General features: G+C 34.6%; 1 protein-coding gene across 1 annotated transcript in view; it reads left to right on the forward strand.

Annotated features, from left to right (window-relative positions):
- GPATCH2 (G-patch domain containing 2) overlaps positions 1–19061 on the forward strand; it is a 283303-nt gene that overhangs the window by 34225 nt on the left and 230017 nt on the right. Inside the window, exons 3-5 of the mRNA XM_007952496.2 lie at positions 4175–4236; positions 7221–7403; positions 7874–7953. Of these exons, the coding sequence (XP_007950687.1) occupies positions 4175–4236; positions 7221–7403; positions 7874–7953 (325 nt within the window). The remainder of the gene's footprint in view (positions 1–4174; positions 4237–7220; positions 7404–7873; positions 7954–19061) is intronic.

A 19061-nucleotide genomic window follows, 5' to 3' on the forward strand; every position in this document is an offset into this window, starting at 1 on the left:
CTCTATTCTTGTTGATTTTTTTCTGTTTTCTTTCTGTTTTCCATTTCATTTATTTTTGCTCAGATCATTATTATTTCTTTTTTTCTGCTGTCTTTAACGTTTTTTTGCTGTTCTTTTTCTAATTGGTGCAGATGTTTGATTAAGGTGTTGATTTTGGCTTTTGCTTCTTCTTTTTTATGTGTGCTTGTATTGCTATAAATTGCCCTTTGATCACTGCTTTTGCTGTGTCCCAGAGATTCTGTTATGTTGTGGTTTTATTCTTGTTTGATTTAAGGAATTTTTTAATTTCATTTTTTATTTCTTCTGTTACCTAGTTGTTTTTAAGGAGGGTTTTACTCTTTTCCATGCATTTGCTCTTTTTCCATTGGTCTTCCTAGTGTTGATGTCAAAAGTTTATAGCATGGTGATCTGAGAAGATGTTTTACATTATTTCAATGTTTTTAGATTTATCGAGCCTTGCTTTGTGGCCTAACATATGGTCTGTCCTGGACAGTGTTCCATGTATGCTGGAAAAGAATGTATATTTTGCTGTTGTTGGGTGGAGTGCTCTGTAGATGTCTGTGAGGTCAAGTTAATTGATTGTATTGTTTAATTCTTCCGCATTTTTGTTGAGTTTCTTTCCAGTTGTTCTATCTTTGATTGAAAGACAGTAGTCTCCTACTATGAAGATAACTGCCTCGGAAACCCAAGGAGAGGTCTCTGAGTCAAATCGACTTGATGGCAGTGAGTTTGGTATTTTAGTTTTAGTATGTGGAGTCATCTATATGTCTTTTCATTTCTGTTAAAGTCTGCTTTATGTATTTCAGGGCTTTATCACTGGGTCCATAGATATTTATTATGTTTATGTCCCCTTGTTCAGTTGATCCTTTAATTATTACATAATATCCTTCCTTGTCTCTTTTGGTGGTTTTTGTCACAAAGTCTAATCATCAAATATTAATATTACCCCTCTCGCCAAATGGTTGCCATATTTTTTTTTTTCAACCTTTAATTTTTAGTCTGTTTTTGTCTTTGTGTCTAAGGTGAGTCTCCTGTATACAGCATATTCGTGGGCCATGTTTTCTAACGCAGTCTGCAGCTTTCCATCTCTTGAGTGGTGCATTTAATCCATCAACATTCAGTATAATTATTGACAAGTATGAATTTGTTTGTGTGATTTTGTTATGTGTTTTTTCATGGTGTTGCTGATTTCTTTATTCTATATAAGTTTCTGTGCTGTGCTCATTTTGTTTATCAATCATATTATCTCCTTCATTGCTGTTGTTCTAGTATTTGTTAAATATTTATGCTTGTCCTCTTTTTATTGTGATGTGAAGGTTTATCGTTTGTCTTTGAGGTTACCCTATGGTTTATAACTTTCTTCCTGAGTTTAGAACAGTCCATTCTATCTTGCAATTCTCTTGACTTCCTCACCATTTAGAAGTTCTGTAACTATACTATTTATTGCCTCTGTTTGGTTTGTAGTTGCCCTCATTTACCAATTGATGTTTCTGGTTCCCTTTTTACAATCTTGTAAGCTTATTTTACATTGGATACTGTTGTAACTAGGTTGTTTTCTGGATTATGTCATCATCTGTGTTAATCATTGATTGTCACTTACTGTTATTGGTTTTCTATCAGAAAGACTCCCTGAAAGGTCTTTTGTATAGTTGGTCTGCTTTTAACAAATTCTGGTAAAAAAAAAATTCTACTTATCTGCGAAATCTCCTAACTTTACTCTTATATTTGAGGAACAGTTTTGCTGGTATATAATTTTTGGTTAGAGATTTTTTTTCTATCAGTGCTTTTATATATATCATCCCATTGCCTTCTCGCCTGCATGGTTCCTGCTGAGAAATCAAAGCTTAGTCTTATTGGTTGCCCTTTATGGTAACTTTTTGTTTTTCCCATGCTGCTTTCAGGATACTTTGTCTTTGGTTTTGGTGTGCTTGATTATGATATGTCTTGGTAATTTTGTGTTGGGGTCTATCCTCTTTGGGGTTCACTGAAATAATTGAATGAATATATTCTCATCTTTCATCATATTAAGGAAATTCTCTTCCAACAAATCTTTGACATTTTTCTCTGTGATTTTATCTGTCTCTTCTTGTTCTTGAATTCTGATTACATATAGGTTATTCCCCTTGATGGAATCCCACATGAGTGTTAGGCTTGCTACATTTTTTTTTTTTTTTTGATCTTTTTTTCTGATTGATCCTTACCAAAGTAGAAGTGTTTGTCTTCAATTTCATTAATTCTATCTTCCACTGATTTGGTTTTGTTCCTTGGCCCCCTCAATGTGTTATCTATTTCTGAAATCTTAGTATTAATCTTCTGGATTTCTATTTGTTGTTTTTGTATCATTTCTAATTTCATGTTTATTTTGTCAATTAGTTTTTGTATTGTTTTCCTAAATTGTTCTAGAGTTTTGTCTGTGTTCCCCTTAATTTTGTCAGTGTTTTCTTTGATCTTGTGTTTTCCTTGATCTGTTTCTCAATCCATTGAAAATGCTCAAATATAATTCTTTTGAATTTCTTATCAGGGAGTTCCAATGCTGTTTCTTCCTCAGGGTTATTTTCTGGGTTTGTATCCTGCTCCCATGTTTGTACTGTATTTAAGTTCTTATTCTGATGTATTGAACACAGTAACAAGTACATGTTGTACATGGAACAACTAGTTAAATTCAATGAGACAAAGTGTCAATAAGGAAACCTATTGTATACATACATGTAAAAGGATCTCAAAGTAAGACGAGAATCTTTTAGCGATATGAGAGCTTTTCTCAGAAGGAGAATCATGATTTCCTTAAATCTTTAGAAGCATGAGCTGGTGGTGAGTGAGGAGAGAAGAGACAGGGATGCCACTTGGAGAAGAAACATAAACAAAGGGACCACAGATGGAATGGGAAGAATTTAGGTGGAGGATTACCCATAGATGACTTGGAAATCCAATTTAACTCAAGTGTGAGGAAGAAATTTTGAAACTTTAAATTGAAGACTCTTTTCTTACAAGTTGTGTGTGTATGTGTGTATTTCTGTGTGTATACACACAAAGGTATATGTATGCTTTTTAAATAACCTTTTTCTTTCAGTGTAATTAATTTTAGATTTACAGAAAAGTTGCAGAGATAGTTATTGTATGCCTTGTTCCCATATACCATACACTCACTTGTTAATTTCTTATATTAGAGTCATGGTAATAAGCCAATACTGATAATTATTATTAAGTGAAGTTCATACTTTATTTGAATTTCCTTAGTTTTTCTTTATTGTCCTTACTTTGTTTTTAAGTAAGTCAGTTTACAGAATTCTGCATGTTAATAGGAAAGGTATTTTAATTAAGTGGAATAACATGGGGCACTTTCCTGATTGAAATTAAAAATTACAGTAAGCAGAAAGTACATGAGAATTTTTAAAGAACATCACTCACTTTTCTTTAGAGATCAAACCTCTCAGTTCATCACTTGTCATGGTATTTTTAAACAACTAGATTATCATATAATGAATGTTTCTTGAAACTTGACAGTTTGTTCATATTACAAGTCAAATAATTACTGTTTGTTTTACTTTGTATGTAATATTTGACTATCATACTGTAGAACTTCTGTGGAAGTATTCTTTTTTACTCAGAGTAACCATAACTTTGATTTAATAGATTGCCATCATTGTGCACTTTTTTTTTTTTTTTACCTTGCCAAGCAATAGAGTTGTGACTTAAGTAATGTCTTTTCCAGAATATTTGCAAATGTGGTTATGAAAAATAATTTCATCCCCAGGCCCTTGGATTTCATGTGCTGAAGAAAGGTTTAGCCTGCTTTTGATTGAGACTTTTTCCATTTTGTTGAGCAGTGGTGTTCTGAGTTAAAGCTGAATTGTGTGGCATAAGAAAGGAGCAGTGAACATTTGATGAAAGCAGATAATAAAATGCATCAATTGTGTCAGCACCTCGTTGCAGTCGCATCTGGCTTACTGTTAGGGTCCCATTAGATTCCTGGGGTTTTATGTGCCAAAAATAATATGCTCTGTAGTTAATGGAACCAGGATATTTGCAGTTTGATTAAAAAAAATTGTCTTATTTTCTTTCAGATCTTTGTCAGGCTTAAATTCCATCTCTGAGCTGCCATTTCTCTTTAAAATTTTACAACTGAAAGATCAATTTTTCTTTTGATCTGTTTCTTTCTTTTTCCTTATTACAGTGATTCCAGCAGTCTCAGCAGCACTGATGCTGGTTTGTTTACCAATGATGAGGGAAGACAAGGTACTGAAATGTTACGAGTTCTTTCTTTGGAAAAGCATCTTCATTTTTAAGTTCTGTTTATCACTAGTTATTTTCTAAGTTGATGACTGCACACACTGCTTAATGGACTGGGGTTTTGGTATTGTAACTGGTCTTTGACATGCTATGAAAGGTGTCCTGTCTTCATGACCTAAAGTAATTAAACCTTTTGATTGTCTCCAAGAGCTAGTATGTGGAACTAATAGTTTTAAGGAAGGATTATCTTCCTTGGGAAAGCTTTACATCCTTCAGTCTTTTCAATTTGGTCCCTTTTAGCAAATTCGAAAGACACAGGTTATCATTCTCTACCTAGCTCCAAATGTATTTAAAACTGTTAAAGCATTAATAAGGGTTGATTTGCAAGTCGTTTGTCATTTTTATTCAGCTGTGACATTTACTCATTCTTTCCAGTTTTCAAGTAATTAGATAATTTTCATGAGTTCAGTATTATACTCTGTTAAAGAGAAATGTCTTACAACTTAGATCATTTCAGTCTCTGAAATTTCCTGAAGCTTTTCACACTGACATGGCAATATTTTGAAGCTACCTATTCTGGAAGAAAATATGAAAACCTTAAGGAGATATACATATAAATACAACAAATGTCATCTTCCTTTCTTGAGCATACACTAGAGGAAGGCAGTAATTTCTAAGAGAAAAAACAAAATACCATTTAAATTATGAGTAAACAGTTTATTGGTATGAAAAAAAAGTACAAGTATAGTTGGCTCATACTTTTTCTTACTCTCTTTATCCCCTTGGCAGTACAAGTAAAATAAATAAATGGCATTCATTTTTGTTTGCTTATAAGCTATTTGACCCATGTAAATAGGTACATTAACTGTTTTAAAAGTTATAGACATTTTAAAGTTAAGTAAATTTTACCAAAATATGTTAGAACCTCAGTGCTGAGAGTGAATTTGACTACCTTGATAGTACTGTATACCTAAAATGATTCTTTAAATATAGATGTCTATATTGAGACTCTGGTGGCACAGTGGTTAAAGCATTCAGCTGCATTAACAAACAAACAAAAAAAATCTTTTCAAACTCCCTAGCTCCTCTGTGCTAGCAAGATAAGGCAGTCTGCTTCTGTAAAGATTTATGGCCTTGGAAACCCTGTGGGGCAATTTTACTCTGTCCTGTGCGGTCACTATGAGTCAGAACTTACTTGATGGCATGTTGAATTTGTTCATGAATAAACTTGAAAACATTTTGTTAAAGAATCACTTGACAAGCCTTTGAAAAACATTGAGTGGCTTAGAATAATAGGTTAGCTTTTATTATGAGTTTACTGTATTTCATATTGCTACATGCTCTTCTGGCATTTAATTTACTTTAATGAAACAAGCTTTGTTGAAACAAGCCTATGAGATTCCTTTGTTTTATTAATGAGGAAACCAAGGGTTATAGAGTTAAAGTAACTTTCTCTAGTGTTACAGAACACTAGGATACTAATTGGCCTGTGTCTGAGTCCAGGTTCTTAATCATTTGCTCTTTGATCTTGCAACTCAGAGTAAAATAAAAGAACCTTTTGGTACAGTAACAGCATTGTCTCAAAGGGAATTATGATCTAGCATAGTCAGTTTCAAGTGACAACTTCTGTTTCCTTGTGCTTAAACTTGATTTTTGAATTTTCATATGACTCTCAGTAAAAGTATTAATATTTGAGTTCTGGGAGATTGTTCTTGATTTTTTTTTTTTTTTTTTGTTACTGCTTTTTGTTTTGCAGTAATTCATTGTTATCAGTCCTCACTTGAAACAAGCTGATGACTTTGGTTTTCCACATGCTTTAAGAATTTTTGGTTTTTCACTTCCTTTTAATTTGAAATATTGCTTTTTCACATAAAGTCATTTTTAATCAATGTTTAAAGTTTTTGTTTTGATTTGTCTTTTAAAATATTTACAGTGAGAGATTTTGGAATCAAAACTCTCTCAAAATTGAAAAAGTTTATGGCAGCTGTGACAACCCACTTAGGAGCTAGAATTTGTAGTGAATTTTAAGAGTCACAGAGACGACTTAATGTGTCTCAGACCATTGTGTGAGAATGCTATCTGTCTCTTACTCTTAAAACTCATCTGCCTTCTTCTGTATTTTTGTCTCGTAACACATCTCTTTAATATTCCTTTGAAAAAAACAAAAACAAAGCATTGTTAATTCACCCTATGGACATATCTCAGACTCGATTTTAAATCGATTGTTACTCTGGTGACACTCCTCAATGTTCCCAAAAGTCAGACTTACTGGAGAGTGTGGCGTTTTCAAAATCACTGGCCTGTCATTGTCCAACATAGTTTCTTCATAAACACTGTTGTACTGTCCCTTTTTATTTGAAGTCAACTTTTTCAAAACTATTTCTTAATGAACTTAATCAGATTAATTTCATTTAGTCACATCTGTTCATGATTGTTTCTCCTTTTACATTCCATACAAATCATGAAATTAAGCTAATTGTATACCATTATCAGCTGTAGAGAATGGGTTCCACAGTTAAATACCTTTTAATTCCCAGTAGGAGATTAAGCTTGTTTTTTCTCAATGTGGAAAGAATAGTCACTTAAATGGACTTCTCTAGAGTTGTTACTGTTTTTCACATTTTAAAGTTAGTTCTAAAACTTTGCATTTTATGTGTTGATGGCAGTGCTTGTCATATTATTTAAAGGTGTTTCTGAAGTGAAGCTGTGATGTAGAATAAAAAAGTTTTCTTCATAGGTCATATATAGGGTTTTTAGATAAAATGCAGGATGCCCAGTTAAATTGTAATTTCAGATAAATAGCATGATTTGTAAGTAAATATGTTACGTTCAATATTTGGAAATACTTAGAGTAAAAACATAATACCAGTATTTGGGACATGTTAAAAATACTTATGGTATATCTGAAATTCAAATTTAACTGCTATCCTGTATTATTATTTGCTAAGTCTGACAACTCTAATCTTTGGGGTTTTATTGTATTTGTACAGGTGATGATGAGCAGAGTGACTGGTTCTACGAAAAGGAATCAGGTGGAGCCTGTGGTATTACTGGAATCGTGCCCTGGTGGGAAAAGGAAGATCCTACCGAGCTTGACAAAAATGTACCAGATCCTGTCTTTGAGAGTTTCTTAACTGGTTCTTTCCCCCTTATATCGCATCCGGGCAGAAGAGGTCAGTAGCAGTGCCTGACTGGTGGATACAGTGGAGTATCCCTTGAAAGAGGAGAGGCTAAAATGAAAACTGAGGAATCTAAATACAAGATGCTAATTACCAACACGTCAGCCACTAAATCAGCCACAATATTTATCATGCTTTCGAATTATTAGCAAAATTGACTTACTTCCTTGCTAAGCCTGTTGAAAAAAATGTTGAAATAGTTGGAAGGTGAATTAGGAGAAATGAAAGGTCCTAGATAATACCTTAGAACTTGAACAGTGGATGGTTGTGAGCTGACTGCTTTAGAACCCAGCTAGGCATTGCTTCAGATCTTGTAAGTGTGAATTTTGCATTGTCCCTACTAATATTCATGATGTGCTTCCATCCCCCCAATACTTATTTATAAATAATTCTGTATTGATAGGGTCTTCTTATATGCTTCATTGATCATAGGATCTCCTAAACTGAGTACTTTGATTTTTCAGGTTTCCAAGCTAGACTCAGTCGCCTTCATGGAATGCCTTCAAAGAATATTAAAAAATCTGGAGGGACCCCAACTTCAATGGTAGGCATGCTTTTTTATTTAATTGTTTTGTTTGGAAATGTTTCCATTTCTATGGAATAAAAAGCCACATCCTCATCCTTTTTTCATATTCTAATGTTATATTTAAAAATAATCCATTTTTTTGTAGGCTACAAACTGGACCAGTGAGATTCCCCTATAAACCAAATCTTCTAATGCTAATAAATTAGTTACGTTTTGAACATCTGGGGAATGACATTCGAGGGAACCTGGCTCCTGTCCTCTTCCCTGGAGGAATATCATTGAAGTGAGAGCCTCTTTGATGAAAAGATGGGGCTGTTTTTGCTGGAGGACTGGTATTTTTCCTTTTAGTCAGAAGTGAACCTGACTGGGGAGGCTTTCTAGGCATCTAGGTTGGCCCAGGGATGGTAGAAATAACTGTAAATTTTATATATTTTTCTCTTTTATGGTTTTTCTTTCACACTGAATCCATTTATGTATTACTTGTTTTGCCAAAATGCTGCCAATAGTTAGAAAGTTAAAAACATTCAGATCTAACCTAAGCATTCCTTAATGTTTATATTGTGACTGGTTAAGAATTAATTTTTACATATCTTGTTGTAAATAAAAAAATGTGATGCATTGACATTGATGGTTCATTTTTAGAGGAATTTTATAAAACCAGCATTATTTAAAATATTTGCATTTTACTCAGGTGTTTTAACAAGGGCTAAGATGAGTAGTAGTAGGTAAGGTTGACAGTCTTTGCTGGAGTTTGTATTTAATTCCGTTTGCTTTCTACTTGGATAATCTGCTCTGTATTGCAAACTCATTGTACTTTCTGGTATAGTTTTCATTGTAGTAATGAAAATGATCTTAATTCTGCACGACCCACAGTAATAACTAGTTTACATTAGCAGAATCGTTTACTTTCACTTTTTAAATTATCTGCTTTTTCTGCTGCCTGAACCCAATCAAAATTAAGATTTTGGCTTATAGCTTAATAAAATCATGTGAAAGCTAGTATTTTAACAAATATTGTATGACTTTGAATCATGTTACTGGATTTAAAAATAAGCGCTGCTTGCATATCCTTAGAATGGCAAACCATGTGTGTCACTGTAAGTATCTGAGATATTTGCATGAGCTCATATCAGCAAGCAGATAGAAAAATGTAACATTTTTATTGATGATATAGTTGATACTACCTTCAGGCCATCTGAGTTCTTCCAAATGCTTGTGTTAGGATGATTAACATTTTTATTAAGTTCCAAAAATTGATCAAAACAGTGTGATTTAATATGTGTATTTTTATATTATTATATAGAATGTTAATTCAGCATTTAATGGTCAACTTAAATATGATCTTTGGAAAAGAAACGTAAAATTGATACTGCCTTTACCTAAAGTTACTGCAATTTGAAAGATTTCAAAAAATGTATTGAGTTGAAATGTATGACAGATCTCCTTTTAGATTGCTTTCCTAGACTGAAGAGATTAAAAATGATAACTTTGAGCCTTTTTACCACTGCATATTTAAATTGATATTTTAAAGGTATAGTAATGTGGTGTTTGGTAATTGTAAGTAAGTTTTTGTGTGCTATGTTCTTTGGAGTGGAAATTCATTATTTTTTTCCTTTTCTGAATTACATAAATGCTTTTATTTTATTTTGTATAATGACTGTCTTTTAGATATGAATAAGTCACTTTAAAACCTTGGCCTATGAACTTTGCCTTACTAATCATGAATCTAGATGAATGCTATCTAGTTCTTGGTTCAGTTTTACCTATTTTTATTTTTGGTTCACTGCTTGCTTGAGCATAGCTGGGATTTGTAGCCCATTTTCTAGGCTTATTGCAATCTCACTGTGGTATTTTATAGAAGCTATTACAACTGATAGGTTAGCTTCATGGTACTGATGATACATGGCTTAACCATACTAAAAGCTGCTTTCCCTCTCTAAATTGTAAAAAAATGATTAAGTTTCACTTGATGGAGATATACTATATATGTGTGTTTATCATGGAACTCATGCATTAGGCCGTAAACTGTTTTCCTGGTCTTTGTTTGTTGTATTCAAAATTTTACTGAAGACAGTGGGCTTTCTCAGTTTTTCTTTTTTTCAACCCTGAATTGTCCTTCTTTGGATTTTTAAGTACTGTAATTTTCTTTTCAATAAAATATCTGACTTGGGCAAGAAAGGTAAGAGTTCAAACTTGTGCTGGTATTTTTCTGACTTATTACGCTAAGGTTTTTGTCATTGTTGCTCCTACTGTCCATTTTATAGATAAAAATCTAGTTTTAAAATTTATACTATCACCAAGCAATCATCTTTAAACAACACCTGTAACATCTGGTAGTAAAAAATAGAATTTACTTACCGTAGACGTTCTACTGGAAAGCTGGAGTGCTTTTAAGAGAGATTGATTTTCTGAGCCAAGGGAAACCACGTGTAGCTGCAACCCATTAAACAGAATGGTAACAAAGTGTTTATTTTCTTAAGCAGGTGAGTGATGACTGAGCAAATATAATCAGGTAGTATCTTTCCAGGACATTTTGGAGAATCTTTTACTGAAACATTAATGTAAAAACTTTGGGGAAAATTTTTCAATTCGATTTCTTAACTCTCTAGAGAGGTAGCATGGTATTGTAGAAAAACACACAGATTTTGAAGTCAGACCTTTGTGATTCCACATACTGGTTCTTATTTTCACTTATTGTTGCAGAAGTGTTGTCAGGATTAAATGAGATTATGTGGACGTAATGGGTCTAGTACTGTCTCTGACACATAGTACATGTTAAATGGTAGTTACTATTATTGTTAGATATATAGTACCTTGGGCTTTAGAGAACATTTATATCCAGAATTTTAAACTTTAAGCTATTCTTTTGTTATGTGTAACTTGTCTTTATATTTGATATTTAAAGTATCTTTGTATCGTAACTATTTATGTTTCTTTTATAATTCATTTATATTTGATTCGTCCATTTTTAAATATGATCTGTGAATAATAGTTTTAAATTAATTTTAGATTGACAAGACAACCACTGTACTAAATATTCCAACTTATTTGAAGACTGAAAGAAAACGTGCTCTAACTACCTCTTCCCTGTACTCCTTTCTCTAATCTTTACAGTATCCATTTGGAGAAGAATCCATACTGTTGAGGAGGTTTTGGTCCATACTGATTTGATGTTTAAAAATAATTTTGTCCCTGTATGTGGGATGTGAACGCAGAGTCCTGTGTATTAAATGTTGAGAGGAATTACTATTACTGTCCTTCAGAGCTAAAGACGTTTTTATTTGGAACCAGCTAACCAGCCTCTCATATTTTCCACTTTTAGGGAAGTAATAAATGATACTGTAATGGTATATAGCAAGGAGTTACCTCCAAAGGATTAACTTCCAAAGGATATCCTGGGATCAGTAAGCATTTGAGTCAGATCCCAGAAATTTTACCAGAATTTATATGTATAGTACAGCAGAATCATTAGTTTGGGATACAGTATTACTGAGTAACCCTATTTAAAGCATAGCATTCCAGTCAGTCAAGACACTGTACTACCCTAACTACCGAAGCATCCTAGTTACTGTTGTCTTTAGGTGAGATGAGAAATTTTTATCTTTATTTTTATCTGACAGTTTTTAAATAGGGATTACATATACTGAAATTTAGCATTCAAGTGGTATAAAACCAAACTCACTGCCATTGAGTCAATTCTGACTCATAGCAACCCCCTTTGGGTTTCTGAGGTGGTAAATCTTTACGGAAGTAGATAGCCCAGTCTTACTTCCACAGAGCGGCTGGTAGGTTTGAACCATCAACCTTCTGGTAGCAGTCAGATGCCTTAGGCACTACGCCAACAGTCTGATGAAAGATCAGGAAATCAATATCTGAGCTTAAAATGCAGCATCTAAAACCCAATGTAAGTATTTACAAAAAGAATTGTACGTAAGTGTTATAGGGCTTTGTTTAAAAGTTTTAGTTGTGAAATTGAGAGTAAATTACCTCTGTTTTTTTGGTATGGTTGGCATGAGAACAAGTGCAGAAGCGGTAGTGGTAGTGGTGGTGGTGGTGGTGGCAGTTATTTTGCCAGAGAAAATACATCTGATTCAACTGACTTTTTATTTATGCATGTTTATTAAGTTTAAATACCTAAAAAAAAGTGAACGTTAATGAATAATCTAAATCGCATTGTTGTTGTTGTGTGCCGTTGAGTCGGCCCCGACTCATAGCGACCCCTCCTTGGGTTTCCGAGGCAGTATCACTACGGAAGTAGGATTGCCCAACCTTCCTTCCGAGGAGTGGCTGGTGGGTTTGAACCGCCAGCCTTCTGGTTAGCAGTCAAGTGCTTTTAGCCACTATGCTACCAAAGCTCCTTAGGTACAACTAAATATACTCTTTGTATTCAGTGATAGCTGTGAACTTAATAATTTATTATTCGGTATCTCCGGCTAGCTGTATAAATAAAAGGAATAGTGTAGATTTTTCTTCTCCTGTGAGGTCACAGAAAACTCTGAGTGGCATTTTGATAATGGTAATCATGCTGTAATGACTCGCTCTGTGTGTCTTGCTCATCTTTTCTTTGTTGAAAAAGAGAGTAAGTAAGAATATTTAGTCTGATTTACAATCTTTTATACAGAAATATCCATTTAAAATGGAGATTGGCTTAAATAAGGGAACAAAATAAACTTTTCTCTTAGACTAAGATGAAGGAGAAATTTTATGATAGAAAACAAATCTAAAGTGATTGGGAGAAGACACACACACATACACACACACAGCTTTATGTCCTCAACTGTAATTTCTTGGTATGCTCACTAGTGTTCAGTAGAACCATTAATTATTTCCTTATAATCTTTGTAACTTGATTTTTATCTGTATTCTTACAGCATTTTTAAATGCTTTGCAGAGCACAAAAGAATATATATTTAAAGTGATATTATAATCAGGATTATATCTTGTGTATTCAAATATATTGCTGTGTATGTTAATAACTTAATTTTTATTTTATCTTGAAGTCAGCTTGAGATCTGAATTTCATGTTAGAAATTGATACTTTTGTTTTAAAAAAACTTTTTTTTGGAAATAGAGGAAGTAGATTTTGGATCATAGAAAAGTACTACTTATTAGAATTATAATATTTCTCATACAAAAGACCTTTCAGTAGTGTCTTTTGTTTGATTTAATACTCTCTAATTTGATACTATTATTCACAACTTTATATTTAGTATCATATAATTTTACCTATATTTGGCATTTGAAATTGAAATCTAACAATTTGCATAAAATTTTGTTAAAAACAATATAAATATCAATGCTAGTGCATCACACATTTTTGAAAGTAGGATAGATATATGAAAATTTAATAGTGCAGATATAATAATATATTCAGTTATTCATCCAACACATACTTGAATGCTTATCTGTTTCCTGTATTTAGTCTTAAAAACCTGTAGGAAAAATTGTATAAATAAGTGTTCAATCCTGGTAATTTAAATGTTACTAAAATTTGCCAATGTACTCCCTCCTCCCAATATATTAGCATGTCTGTTCTTGCTTCTCTGATAATTTAATGCTAGAATTGGCTTGATCACATGTATGTGTCATTTGAGTTTGCTGTGCTTCTGAAATCTGGAACTTTAACAACATGAATGTTAATAATGACACAAACACTTAAACTGATGCTTACTGTGTGCCATATACTTTTCTAAGTGATATTTATGTATTCTAACGCATTCATGCTTGTAAATCACTATGAAGAAGGTTAACATTTATAACTTACATTATTTCCTTTAGTGAGCCAAAATTAATGCCACCAAAAAGTTCTTCATTCTGCTGCCATGTAGCTGATAAATATAAATCAGTTCTCTTCATAAAATAGTCTTCATTCATGATTTCACATCATTGGAATTGTGAATTATTTTGAAACACCCATAAGCATTCCTTGCTGTCTTGAGTTGTAAACACAATCAAGGTAGATGCTGTAATAAAACTGGTAATTAAAATATTTTACTATTTCCAGTGGAGGGGACACTGGAATTCCAATCTACATACCTGTTCTTCCCATTTCTCAGGTAGCTTATAGTACCTCCCTTTTGATCTTTATCTATTTAGAGCAACTTCTTGGATAAATTTCTTGCCCTTAGTTTTTGCTTATTTTCCCTGCTTATTCTCTCCACTGTGATTCCTCTTCATCTTTCCAGCTTGTTTTACAATATGGCTATTAGCTGTCACATTGTTACTCTAATTTAACTAGTGATACCCTCCACATTTCTCACACTCTTTTATTTCTTTCTCTTATAGAATCTGGCAAAAATCTGGAATGATCTCATTTTGAGTTGGAGTTCATCGGTTGTTTGGTTTGAGGGTTAGGGATTGGCAGACAGAAAGGCATGGGCAAAGACTTAAGTTTGAAACACCATACCATAATCAAAGAACTGTGAGTCCAGTAAAGTGTATAGGATGCTTGTGTGGAGTGACGTCCAGTAGACTAAAGTTACAGAGATACCAAAAAAAAACAAATCAAACTCATCGCCGTCAAGTTGGGTCCCACTCATAACGATGCCTCCTTGGGTTTCTGAGGTGGTATCACTACAGAAGTAGATTGCTCAGTGTTCCTTCCGAGGAACCCACCAACTTTCTGGTTAGCAGTCACATGCCTTAGGCACTGTGCCACCAGAGCTCCCAAGCAGCCCATTAGGCAGGAATTAAATCATTAAAGAATTTCTGGTCCTCGGTGGGAATTCATATGAACCCTATCATGTAATCTTGGAGGAGTTAAGGTATTCAGATTTGTCTTTTAAAAGATCCCATTGACAGTAGTAGGAGCTCTAGTGGTGAAGTGGGTAAGGCATTTGGTTGCTTACCAGAAGGTCAGCTATCAAACCCACCAGCTGCTCCAAAGAAGGAGGCAGTCTACTTTGGTAAAGATTTGTAGCCTCGAAAACCCAAAAGGGTTCACTACCAAAAAAAAAAAAAAAAAAACCCAAACTCATTGCCATAGAGTTTATTTCGACTCATAGTGACCTCTCTTCAGGTTTCCAAGGTGGTACCTCTATGTAAGTAGATTGCCCAGTCTTCCTTTTGAGGAGTGGGTTTGAACCACTAGCCTCTGGTTAGCAGTCAAATGTCTTAGTCACTACACCACCAGAATCGGAATTAACTAGATGATAGTGGGTTTGGATTTGGTATTGACAGCAGTATAGTATAGTATATTCGGTGGTTACAATTTTGGCATCAGAATTAAAAGCTAAGACAATATCAGGAGGCTAAGCTTCATATGTGTTCTTCCAGAAGGCAGAATTCACAGGCTGAACTGAACCCCTATATTTTACTCTCATAGATTTTTGGATACTCAAAAACTCACTCACTGCTGTCGAGTCAGATCTGACTCATAGCAACCCCTCCTTGGGCTTCCAAGGCAGTATCACTACAGGAGTAGATTGCTCAACCTTCCTTCCGAGGGGTGGGTGGTGGGTTTGAACCGCTAGCCTTCTGGTTAGCAGTCAAGTGCCTTAGGCACTACACTACCGAGCTCCTAGATTTTTGGATTTGTTGTTGTTGTTATATGCCATCGAGTCAGCCCTGATTCATAGCGACCCCTCCTTGGGTTTCTGAGGCAGTATCACTACGGAAGTAGGATTGCCCAGCCTTCCTTCCGAGGAGTGGCTGGTGGGTTTGAACCGCCAGCCTTCTGGTTAGCAGTCAAGTGCCTTAGCCACTATGCTACCAGAGCTCCTATGGCATATAACAACAACAAAACAAAAGATTTTTGGATAGTATCTATTAATTCAACAGATATTTACTGAGTCATTACTATTCTTCTAGGACTTGGGACTCAGACTTGGGAGTTACAGAGGTGAACAAGATGAACAGGATGCCTAGAGCTTACATTATAGTGAGTAGAAATAACCTTGGGAGAATAAGTTAAAAAAAAATGGCCATTAAGAAAATTAAACAGGGTACTATGATAGAGACTTATAGGACATAAAGATGGTTAAAGAGAATGTGATTTGCAGGCTGGAATAATGTTCAGCCTTGGCTAGTCTAGTCCATTTTTTCCACATTGCTCTTAGCAACCTGAGGAAAGAAGTAGGGGCATAAATTACTCAAACCTGTTCATTTAAGAAATTGGAATATTTCTTAGCCATCTCTCTGGACACCTGACCAGGTTGACAAAAGCTTTTAGATGTCATTGTAGGTTGATCTATAAATGGCAAAATAATTTTTTTTAACCATTGCTATTGATGTTTTTGAATATTTTTAGAAGAAATTTTGCCGGTGTTAAATACTTACACAGTATTTTGGATTTTCCCTTTAGATTTAATTGTCATACATGTTTTGAAATTTGATGTTGTGAGAATTTTCCTTCAGCAATCATCAGCTTATTTTTCTGTTCTCATGGCTATTTGCTATGTGGTGCAGCCAGTCTTTCTATTATATTTTTAGAAGGTGTGAAATGGCACATTGTCTTCTTTTAATTATTTTCACATTAGTTTGTGTAGACATTCGTAGGCCATCCGTCTATTAATAAGAAATTGGCTTATTTTAAGATTGCTTGTGATATGATCTATAGTCTTATTAATGAATATGCTTGTTGTTGTTATGTGCCGTTGAGTCATATGAGACTCATAGCAACCCCTCGTTGGGTTTCTGAAGCAGTATCACCACAGAAGTAGATTGCCCAACCTTCCTTCTGAGAAGTGGCTGGTGGGTCTGAAGCACCAGCTTTCTTTTTTTTTCCAGGTTAACACATAGCTTTAATCATCACAACAAACCTTACTCTTGGCTTGTATCTCATTGTTCATTACTGCCAGGTGTACATCATTAATGGGCAAAATAGTTGGATAGTAGTGAACCACCAGCTTTCTGTTAGCAGTCAAGTGCCTTAGGTACTACACTACCAGAGCTCCTAATGAATATCCTTAAGGATGGTAAATTTGCAAAAAGTTGAGATTTAAAAAAATATTTCTTAGATCATGGTTATCATTTTAAAACTTTTCTTTTGCATCCTAAGAAACTTTTGAAATATTGTCCAAAATGTTCTTTCTTTTAGAAATTAAAACTGCAGATTGGTCATCATTTGACCTCACAGATCGAGACTCATGACTTTTTTTCCATGTTGTGCTTTAAAATGGTGGTGACATTGCCAGAGTCCCCATTATTATTAATTTTTTTTTTTTTCCATCAAACCAGGAAATAGAAATGCTGCAAACATTTTACTCTCTAAGAGGCTTCAACTCGAGTTATTTCTGCCTTTTATGTTGCTGGTGGAATTATTCTGATGGTCTATAAAAGTCAGTTTTCTAATTTGCCTTCAGATATGTCAGATATCTAATATCAGAAAAGTTCAAAATCAATGATGGGTAGAACACTTCCAAATAATATTTAACAAGCGCTTTCTATACTGAAGTCACCTGCAAATGTTCCAACTGAAGGTCAATTTGAGCAACTGAGAATTCACAAAGAAGTCATATAAATTGAAGAGTTACCTATACTACACTTAGCAAATGCCAACCAGCTATTTGCTGCCAGTCATCTGGGCAAGGAGATATTGATAAGCCAGAGATACATGCCAATAGGCATTTAAGCAAATAAAATAATGTTAACTTCTTACTGTTTTCCAGGTCAATACATTCGGAACTAGTGGGACTGTTTCTAACAGGCAAGTTCCCAGGTTATGAATGTCTAAGTTAAGGACAACACCTACTTGCCCTTTCATGCAGGGCTTTGAAGTGGTTCTGTCATGCTCCACAAAGCAAAATAGGAACAAATCTGAACTTATACAATTGGGGCGATTCATCCTGGTAACTGAACAGGAAAAATTCTAGGGTCAAAGCACTGGAATGGGAGACTTGGAAGAGGCACAGTGAGCCTTTCAGGAGCCGAAGCTTGACACTGGATTATTGGCAGGATGGTGGAAAGTCACACACATTCAGTATAGCGCAGTTGGCTTGCCATCTTTACATGGGGCACCCCCTTCTTTGAGTGGGGCAACACTGTTTTGAAGCCCTGTTTAAATGTTATGTAAATTTGCCCTCATTTTGAAATGATAAAACCAACCCTACTCACAGCAAGTTCTTCATAATAATCACCTTTACTTGCAGCATGTGCAGCTTTTAAATTATTGAAAAGACTTTTTGAGCCTTTTCTTGCACTAACCAAGTTAAAAACCAAATGTCCTGCCATTGAGTCAATTCCAACTCATAGCAACTTCCATTGGGTTTCCAAGGCGGTAAATCTTTATGGGAAGTACATTGCTCCATTTTCCTTCCATGGAGCAACTGGTGGTTTTGAACCTCCAACCTTCTGGTTAGCATTCAAATGCTTTAGGCACTGGGCCAGAAGCTCTCCTTTTTCCTATACTAAAGTGAGGCTAAATATATATGCATCTGTTCCAACTGACCTACAAATTCTTGCAGACATAGTTAGGAACGGATCTCATTTGTAACCTGGGAACTGCCTGTAGTAACATTTAATAGCATATGCTTGATCTTTTGAGCTCTTTCATATTTGCGTAAACCAAAACCAAACTCACTGCTGTCGAGTTGATTCCAACTTACAGTGACTCCTCTTTGGGTTTCCGAAGCGATATCTCTGTGGAAGTAGATTGCCCAGTTTTCCTTCGGAGGAGTGGCTGGTGGGTTTGAACCACTAGCCTTCAGGGTAGCAGTCAAATGCCTTAGGCACTGTGCCACCGGAGTTCCTATCATATTTGCATAGATAATTGAATTATTTATATTTAGTTCAGTAACAAAAATTGTTATTGAGGAGCTGAACAATCATTACTTAGATTTCATTTCATAAACATGTATCTGTGATTCCAAACCTATTGCCATAGAGTCATTTCCAACTCATAGGGAACCTGTAGGACAGTAGAACTGCCACATAGGGTTTCCAAGGCTATAAATCTTTATAGAAGAAGACCACATCCTCTTTCTTTTGCAGAATGGCTAGCAATTTCAGGAGTTCTGGCAAGATGGCGGACTAGGCAGAAGGATTGCACAGACCCTCTTCAACAAAGAAAAGGGAAACCAATGAACACAGACACAGAAGATAATTGTGGACCCCTGAGCCTTGAAGGGAAGGATACAGAATTGGACTAAACCCCAATTAGCAGAAGAATTTGCGTGAAAATACCAAAA

The sequence above is a fragment of the Orycteropus afer genome, unplaced genomic scaffold (assembly GCF_000298275.1).
Source record: "Orycteropus afer afer isolate SDZICR_OR568_19922 unplaced genomic scaffold, OryAfe1.0 scaffold00013, whole genome shotgun sequence".
NCBI classification, from domain to species: Eukaryota; Metazoa; Chordata; class Mammalia; order Tubulidentata; family Orycteropodidae; genus Orycteropus; species Orycteropus afer.